The sequence below is a fragment of the Seriola lalandi genome, unplaced genomic scaffold, assembly GCF_002814215.2.
Source record: "Seriola lalandi dorsalis isolate HSWRI2012SDOR001 ecotype SW California unplaced genomic scaffold, Sedor1 jcf7180002054688, whole genome shotgun sequence".
In the NCBI taxonomy this organism is placed as follows: domain Eukaryota; kingdom Metazoa; phylum Chordata; class Actinopteri; order Carangiformes; family Carangidae; genus Seriola; species Seriola lalandi.
The window spans coordinates 1,125,273-1,135,198 of NW_019525241.1; the positions used below are offsets into that span (position 1 = coordinate 1,125,273).

The 9,926-nt window shown below is 41.4% G+C and overlaps 1 protein-coding gene across 6 annotated transcripts in view; it reads right to left on the reverse strand.

The window, feature by feature from the left end:
• Positions 1 to 2,880, reverse strand: part of sox5 (SRY-box transcription factor 5) — a 91,790-nt gene extending 88,910 nt beyond the window's left edge. For all 6 annotated transcript variants that reach the window (XM_087178414.1, XM_087178412.1, XM_023423000.2 and 3 more), the window contains exon 1: positions 2,632 to 2,880. In XM_087178414.1, the coding sequence (XP_087034540.1) occupies positions 2,632 to 2,708 (77 nt within the window). In that variant the 5' untranslated portion in view covers positions 2,709 to 2,880. The remainder of the gene's footprint in view (positions 1 to 2,631) is intronic.
• Positions 2,881 to 9,926: the final 7,046 nt, after the last annotated feature.

Genomic DNA, 9,926 nt, shown 5'->3' on the forward strand with positions numbered 1-9,926 from the left:
ACCACCTCCCCCCCTTACCCTTCATCTCCAGCACTCTCACTTTTCTGTAACCCTGCTTCTTCTTCTCTCCATCAGCGAGGAATGTGTCAGTTTGACCACATCGTTTCTTTCCCTTCATCTCTCCATCCGCTGCCACGGCAGCTCCCTCAAATGTCTCTGTCTTCTCGTCTGCGTTCAGGTCTCTTTAGCTTTGGCGTTCTCCGTTTTTCTCTCTCTGTATATTTTCTGTTCTGTTTGTGTGAACAGATGAGGCCATGTTGGTGAAGGCAGCCTGTTTCCACTGTTTTCAGCTTCGACTGGAAATTTTGATACACAGCCGAGCGTTTAGAGAACCAAAAAATACTTTCAATCATGAAAAGCATGATTGGAATATAAAATTACAATAGAATACAATACAATAGAAGAATACCGAAGCTCTGTCAAAGAAAAAGGTGCATTTTTAGATGGGACAAAAATCTTATCACAAGACTTTTTTTGACTTAAATAAAATGAGAATTAAAATGTGTTTTTTTTTTTTAACCCTCGAGGTAGATGACTCATATTTGACAAATAAAAATATGAAAAAATGTCAGTTATGATTTCTCACTTCTAAAAAAAAAACTACATATGAAACAAATAAAAGACAAACCATCCTCTAAAACTCTACCAAACTCTTCTTCATCAGCTTTTTTTCCATCAAAAGTGACTCCAAGTGAATTTTAACAACTGTATGATTTAAGAAAAAGAGAAGAAGAGGAGGACGAAGAAAAAGGGGAAGAAGTGAAGAAAAGTAGAAGAAGAGGAAGTGTGATGAGGAGATAAAGAGTAGGCACGGGTGAAGGAGGCGAGCGGACACTTACAGAGACGCAGGAACCGAGAGCATCGCGACCACCGAGGCTGGAGCACACACACACTGGCAACTCACGGATTGGAAGATACCCCCTCTCTCACTCACTCGCCCGCTCGCTCGCACACATACATCCATCCACATATGAACACACACACACACACACACACACACACACACACACGGCCAGAGCCACAATGATGGAGTGCATTACTGGAAAGCAAGAGTTTTAAGCGCTCTCCTCCTAAGTCATTGTAATCCCTGCATTTATCTCCATACATTCTGCTTTTCGGTGTAATCCTTTAAATTTTTAATTCCTCCTAGCTGTTGTTATCTTTTTTTTTTTCTGTCTCTCTCTCTCTCTTCAACCACTTTACCAGATTGAACGGTTTATTAATAACACATTTTTGCCACATCTAAATGTGTTCTTAATTCAAGGGGCCCCTGAAATCCTCCCGAACCCACCCCACCGACCCCAGTTTATCTCGCGGAGAAAAAAAAAAAAGATTACTTTCATCGGGCAAAACAGAGCGCTACTTTAATGCAATAAAAGTCAAGCAGGCGAGGGGAGAGAGGTGTGTGTGTATGTGTCAGCGCATGCAAGTGTGTGTGTGTGTGTGTGTGTGTGTGTGTTTTAGTATTAAAACGCTGGGGTATTATAACATAATCTGTCTCTCACAGCATTAGCATCAAACAACCATTATTCCACAGGCAAAAAGCACTTGTGTTGACAGTGTCAGAAAAGGGCAAGGTTAGAGGGTTCACACCTCTAAATGACGCAGGCGCGCACAAACATCAGAGGAGCACAGTGAGATTAACATTAGCATAAGGCAAGAAAAAAAACAACAACACCATGCAGATAGACAATAGGATTACTGAGGGTTTGCATGTGTTGAATTTGGATTAAGTGAAAAATAAATCGGAAATAAGTAAATTTTCAAAGAAGAGCCAGAGCAGGGGGGCAGGGTGTAAACATTTCAATTTCGGGCTGAAAAAATAATTTATTTGGAGTCATTCCTCTGTTACTTTTTCAGTGTTTAAAAATATAGAAATTCTCTGTGTATTTTGGACTTGTTGATAGTGGCTTAAAATGTTCGGCTCTTACAGAAAGAGACACTGAAAACTTGCTAAAGCAGAAGTAAATAAAGTTGTGGTGAGTAGTGGAAATGAGATGATGAAGGGATCACACATTCTGACTTTGACACACACACACACACACACACACACACAAACATCTCTCTCTCTCTTTAAGAGTCTCTTTGTCTTTCACATACACACACACAAACACTGTTTTTAGCAGTTTGTATATGGGGTAGTGAAGTGCATGAACACAACTTCAGTCAGGAGGGACAGAGGAGGAAAAAGAGAGTCATTTCTGTAACTGCTGGGACAAACACATGCATGAATAAACACACACAAACACACACACACATATAATGCCTGCTTTGCCCCAGCTTTGCATATGGTATCTCTCCAAAAACCAAAATCAATCATCAACTCTCCTTTACCATCTCTGACTCTGTCACACACACACACACTCTCTGGCTCAAACTCAGCCAACTCGCGGAGACAGTTCACATGTTAAACACACAGACACACACACACACACACACACACACACAGACTGAGTCTTCTCTTCTCAAACACACATATCTTTCTACTTTATCCTCCTATCCTCCCTTTAGCTTCTCCTCCCTAACGCTGACGCGCTCCGTCCTGTCCTCTATCTCTGTCATCTGTGTGTGAATGTGTGTGTGTGGGTCTGTGTAGGAGCGTGCATGTGTGCGTGAGAAAGCGTCACGTACCTGTTACACTCCTGAGGTAGCTCAGGCTCAGTGAGCATGCTGGAGTAAGGGTCCGTCTCTCTCGACAACAACAACATAAAACAGTCCCACAATGCTCAGATGAACGAGGTTAGTCTCCCCAAGACAAGACGGGATAGAAGTGATCCTTCAACCTCTCACACACGCTGCTGATTCTCTCTCTCTCTCTCTCTGTCTGTGTTCCTCTCTCTCTCTCTCTACTCACACACTTTCAGCCTCACACCCTCTCTCTCTCTCTCTGCCTCTGTCCCTCCTCTTCTCCCTCCCTCGCTGTAAGCTGTGAGATCTAGGCTCAGCTCTTAAAGGGCCAGCAGCAGAGCCTCTTTCTCTTTCGCTCGGTTTGTGTGTGTGTGTGTGAGAGAGAGTGCAGAGGGGAGGGGCCATTTGACCAGAGGGCTCGTCACTCCCTGCTCGTGCAAATGCACAGCAGTGCTGCCCCCTTCCACAAGTCTATCTCCCTCCCTCTCTCTCTCTCCGTCACACACACACATACACACACACACACACACACACTTGGTTTTCACACACTCAACAGTTACAGATCATGTAGACACACTTCAGAGTGATAAGGCCACTGCAAGCCCTCATGCACTTTATTATGCAACATGAGGGGAATTAATCAATATGGTGTGAACTGCACTGAACTATATGAAAGACATAAACTAGACAGACTATCTCGTTTTCACTAGTATGTTCTATAGTTTGTAGTTCTATAGTATACATGCCTTGTCTAAGCAGGATGTGAAGAGGCCAAGTTTGCTCATTAACTACCTCGAGTTAGCAGATAAAATCCTCACCTGCAAAGAGCAAAACGTCTGTAACTTTTCTAAAAGGTTAAGATCACGTTTTCCTTCTTTCAGGTGAAATGAAATGTTATGTCCGACCAAAACAAGACACTCAACTTACAGCCTCACATAAGAGAGAAAAGCATCACGTTATCTACTTTGAGAGGCTTGAACTGGTAAATATTTGCAATTATTCCTCAAGTAATGACTTAAATTTCGAGTATCAGAATTGTAGAAGATTAATTTTCCGTTCATTAACTAATCGATTATTGGGTTTGTATTGCTGATTTAATATTAAAATTTGAAGTAGAGACATGTGGAAACATGCCGTTAAGAAGGCCGATCATTTCGCTTGTTTAGACTGAACCAAAAAAAGCTGGCTGCAGAACAAAAATGTTTAGCTAGCATGCTAAACTAGCTAATTCAGGAATCAGAGACAATAACGTGTCTCCATTTTACACAGGCGTCAATCCAGCTGTGTCGGCATAAAGGCGGAACAGCAAAGCCCCCTCCCCATTCCATGTTGGTACCTTTTCTACAGAACGGCGAGGCGGAATACAGGCAGAACATTCCCACCTTCAACAGGCTGCATCTTATGGCTGAACTCAAGTATATGAGTAGAAAGATGACTGGCTGTACTTCCTGTACTTGCATGAACAATGCAGCTCATATGATGTTTTAGTTTAGTGATAGATACACCAGGTGATTATTGGATAACGGGAACCGTACTAGACACTAACACAGTGTTTCAGAGCCTGGAACAATGCTGTATAAAGCTGTGGGTCTGTATAATAACACAACATTTCATAGTTTTCATGGGCAGAACAAAGAAAAAAGAAGCTGAAAGTAACACTTTTTACTGCATTTTTCAAATGCTTTGGACTCATTCATGCTTAATGGGTTAACTTGTGTTGTTCCAGCCTCTTTTACTGTCCCTTTGGTTCCACCATGTTAGTAAAGTGAAGCCGTTTTGTGCTCCACTCTGACACACATCATGCTTTTCACATGATTGGCTTCGCTAACAAAATGGAGAAAAAAAAGAAGAAAAAAAAAAAAAACAGTGGACGTGAAACAAACCTTGAAACAAGATTAATAAGGTATCCCAAGCTCGGAGTGAAATTCCTTCATGGGTTGCTGAATGCTCCACAACACTGTCCAGATGGGTTAAATCACATCTCTAATGCATTAAAACAATATTAATAATGCATCTCAGCATGTTATTACTATTTACAGATTGCCATTATGATTCAACAATGATGTGATTCAACAATGATGTGAAATCTACTGAACCTGGATTCAGGAAACAAAAAATAGAAACTTTACTGCCATTATCTTTGTCAATCTTAAGAGAAACGTCACTTTATAGCTCTAACCAGTGAGAAGCAGATTTTAACCCACTTTATTCATCCATCTCTATCCATTTGTTCCACTTTCATCCTTTCTGTCTTTCCCTTTTTTCCACGTTTAAATATTGTTATTCTAAGATCTGCAGTGTTAATATGATTTTTCTATTCCAAGGACAAGCGTTGCAGGTACTGAAAATAGTGCACGTTCCCAAGCCAATCCAAAGTAGTTGGTCTCCATGGCCATAGTTTGACAAATGAGACAGAATAAAAGCTTTAACAGACTTTAATCTCCCTTCGTTTTCCTTTGGTTTGATGCAGTGAGAGGGAGACGTTTGATTCTGCAACATGGAACAGTTTCGTTACAAGAAGAAGACAGCTGAACACTTTCAACAGAACATATGCTGAAGCTCACATGCATGAATGAACGCATGCACAAACACACACACGCGCGCACACGCATGCGTGCACACACACACACATATACAGGAGCACTCACAAAATACACAAACTGACTGAATCCTTCAGCGATCACCCACATCCATTGTGTCCTCAGGTATACGTACTGTATGTGTATGTGTGTGTGTGTGTGTGTGTGTGTGTGTGTGTCAGTAGTGCATGCTGCTTTCAGCCCTTAGTGCTGTCAGTCACTATTAAGGGTGTGTGGTCTACGTGTCACACATACGGCCAATCCAGCTATTGTTCTGGAGAGTGCAGAGAAAAGCAGAGCTGACAGACTGCCACTTCTGTGATACTTTAACACACACACACATACACATACACACACACAGGAAGAAGGAGAGAAAGCAAGCCTTGTCACTGTAACTACTGTAGACAAACAGACACACACACAGCATGCATACGTTCCATGAGAGCACATTAACACACACACACACGTATTAGACAAAAACTTTTAACATTTTTCAGATGCCGACAAAATAATCTAATCACAGTCAATTTGGTGTCCGCTCTGGAGCTTTAAGTCGCATCACACAGTCTTCTTTCGTCCAAGTTACCTTAAAAGTTGAGATTGAAAGTTCATTCTTGAACTTGGAAACATTTTACAAAACAATCTCACCCAAAGGTTCCGTTTAATCCATTTACTCTGTGCAAGGTCAATAATGAACTCTCAACTTTTAAGCCAAAATGGATAAGAACTGTTCAAAAAAAAGGAAATTTGAACATCTACTACTACATCATTCTCAGAAGTTGCCTCCCCTTGCTTTGTGTCCGAAGCAAGGTTATAGTGGAAATTACTTCTTTGAACAAGTCATTGAAACATTCGGAAAAAAAACTACCAGTGTACCACAACTCTTTCAAAGTCAACTGGAGACGCTGAATTTCCAAAGATACTGAAGTGAGTCAGGCAAATGGATAAAATGATATTTACCCACCCAATGTAAATATGATATAGTCTCCTTGAAGAGTTGAAACAAGCTGATATGTGTGATACTGCCAGACAGTGTGTAATAAGTTAAAGGGTAAAGAAATCTGGATGTTAAAGGGAAACTCCGCTGATTTTACACATTAAAGTCCGTCTACAGGTCTCGGGGAGGGGCTTCAGAGGGAGCTGCGTGCAGTCAGGCCAACTGCCTCAAGTGATGTCACTTGAATCAGCGTTGGTTTGGTCCGAACACTACAAGTTTGAAAAAGAAAAAAAAAAAGTGGCGGTGTGGAGTGAGACGGAGGTGATCTTATTAGACCTCTGCAGCTCCTCATCTCTGCTCGAGGCTACATTAGCCGCCACTAACATAACACACCCAAATTTCCAACTGCCAGGTAATGACAAGGAAGAAGACAGCTCGGAATTAAAAAGAAGATATCTCAGGTTCTGCCGCACCAATTCTGATCCTTGTTTTTTAACTGTCCATTGTGAGTGCAATCGGTAGTGCACTCTTTAAAGGAGGAAGGTCATCTCACCCCAGCACTTTACCTACATATTAACCCATGCACCACCAATCAATCATTACATTGTAAAATATTTGTTGTTGTCTGGTGTGAACTGTACTCAAAGAGTCAGTTTGACAGTGATGGCTGGTTTGACTTCAAAGGGAGGGATGTCCTCTTTTTGTTAGTTTTGGATCACAGAATGTGATTCAGGCATTTAAATATGAGACATTTTTTTTCAAAAGCAACAGGTAGTTGAGAAACGTGAAATCGACTTGCACTGATGTGACCCCATTATACTTTTAATTGTAGGAAAATACCTCTCTCTCTCACACACACACGCAGAGAGAGAGAGGCTATATAGCAGACTCTGTTAACAAAGCGACAAGTTCCCCAACCTGAACGATGGGTCATATGTCCCTGTGTGTGTGTGAAATTGTGCCTCTACGGCGGTCGTCATGGTTACAATAATAACCACACAGTTAAGCTTATGGAACAGTCTCAGTTTGGTTAGGTTTGGGCACAAAAACTACTCTGTTAGGTTTCAGGATAGATCATGATTCAAGTTAAAATAATGGAACCTCCTCAGGGTGAGAGGACCTTTGTCATCATGGTTACTATAATAAACACACAGTTATGGTTGTGGAACAGTCAGTGGTTAAGAACAACGACTATTCACATGGGAGATGACCAACAGTCTCCTGTGGAAAAGCTCTGTGCCGGCACAGACATTTCTTACAGGACGGTCTCTAAGATATGAATTCACTTCTTTACATTGCTTTTGTTTACACTGAATATATATAATTACATACATATATTTGTGCACGTGTACGCATACACTCACACACACCCACACACACACACACACACACAGACTAAGCACGCATCCATGCCGACTTCTCCTTCTGCTCTCTATAAGGCAGCAATATGAACATGTCAATGTCACCAACAATCAGTGGCATTAGTTTTCTATTTACCTAATCTAATTCATGGTCAAATGGAGAGAATACACTGGGAGGGCTAAATCTAATCGCATTCCTCGACTAAATTGAGCCCCGATTGGAAACGGCATCTCTCCTTGACCCCGTAAACAGCTGCAAAACCAATGATAACCTCATTTGTGCATTACAGAAACTTAATTTCTCCATTATGCGGCTGAGTCGGCAGCAATCGGTCAACATAACGCAGCAGCGCTGACCTGGGCACACCCCTTGGCCTGCTCCCCCCTCCCTGCTACAGACAGCTGAGAGAACGGGGATGAGGCTTGTGTTTGTCATTACCTTTCACACAATGGGTACGGCTAATAGTGGCCTTCAGAATTTACTTTGCAATGAACTTAGCAATGATTCATTTTGATTTGACAATGGATACTATAGTAAATTGAGACGGTGCAGCGGGCAACGCATACGCACAACGAATGTACCGATTCTACCGATAATATGTAGAGGTTTTTCATGAGCTTATATCGGACCCTCCGACTGAGGGTCAGGGTTTCTCAGCAATGCTGCAAAGAAAGAGCATTTGAAGGAACAGAGAGAGGGGATGAAGGGAAGAAATCTCTATATAAATATATATATATATGTATCAAAACATCTTCCTGTGGTATACGAATGAATGAACAAGGCTGACGGATTGTAATGTGTTCAGTGAGAGAACAGTGAGTGTTTCACCTGGTCTGAAACAAAAGAGGCTTGTTAAGTGATTCATAGGTTCATAATCGGAGTTGTGTTTTTGGAGAGGCTGGAGGGAGGTGACACAAGAAAGATGGAGGGAGAAGGTATCACAAAGCTGCTCGTATGCGGACAGGATACACACACACACACATGCAGAATTGAACACTGTAGCGGAGAGACAGGAAAAAAAATACCCAGAAGGAACAGCAAATATTCACAGTGCCGCAACTACACATACACATGTTCATGTTCCAAAAAAACACACTCTCATTCACAAACAGCAAAAAAATCACGCAGAAAAGCAAACATGTACACACAACACACACACACACACACACACACATAAAGTCCATTACAATGAAACCGTTGATGGGAGGCCCCTGTGTCGGGACCCTAACAGCTGTAGTGCATTAGGGGCCGACCATGAGCAGGGGCAGGGAGAGACCGGCAGTAAACAATCCCAAAGCCTGGAGACACACACACATACCACACACACATATACATATATAGTCACACACATCTTGCACACATTTTCACAAACATTCACGGGCCATATTATGCAAATGTGGAGACACACACATCAGACACAATGTGGCAAATCAGTAGTTATGGACCTAAGAAGGTTTTCAGTGGAAGAGCAAGATCACATCTAGAAAATGATATTGTTTGCATTTAAATTGGAGAGAAATGAGCGAGCGAGGGTTTGTTGAATATTGCTGCTCTGTGATGTTGTGAATCAAAATTCTAGGACAGAGGAGCCCAAAATTTGGCAATGTTTTTTCGATTTTCGCTCGTAGCCATTTACAGCAAGACGGAATGGAAATGTTCATCCATTGGGTAACGAATGAGTGATTGATATTGATGATTGATTATTCAGTTTATTCAACTCTGATATTCTGAGGGGGGGTTTTTTTGTTAGTTTTTCTTTTTTTTTTGTATTATTTTCTGTTTCTGCTAAGGTTTTTTTTATATGCAAAAACTGAAAATGGCCATAAAAAAAGTTGGAGGGAAAAACACTTGTGATGTTAAAAATGTTGATAATTCAGGGGACCAGTAGGACGTCTTGTGCATGTTCACTTTATCCAGCAGCTGCCAAAGTCCACTAACTCTCAGTACTCAGGGTGTTGCTGTTTCCCAGGTCAAGAATGAACTGTTAACCTCGGATTTTCATGATAACAGTTAAAAAAAAAAAACATAACAATACAAACTTTGTTGAATGAATATAATCCCGGGTTTTGCAGAATTGTCCAATGTCAACACTGTGATAGGAGTGGATTATTTATACAGCAGTCTGAGCCACCAGCCTGCAGCAATATTTTTAAACCTACTCTTGTACACAATATTGCATTTAGGCTTTAAATGGAGTGAAGTAGTTCATGCAGTCAACACCAGTTGCACTGCCACACTCACACATGACATGGTGTTGTCACTGCAACGTATTTCCAAAGCACCCATTGCGAAAAAAAAAAAAAAAAGTGGCCTATTTAAGCTGGCATGCAATTCCTGCTCTTGTTCTTCTTGTTGTGGTCTTTTGCAAAAGCTGCTGTTGTCCATACACCATTTCACAAGAAAGCTTGCATGCCAACAAG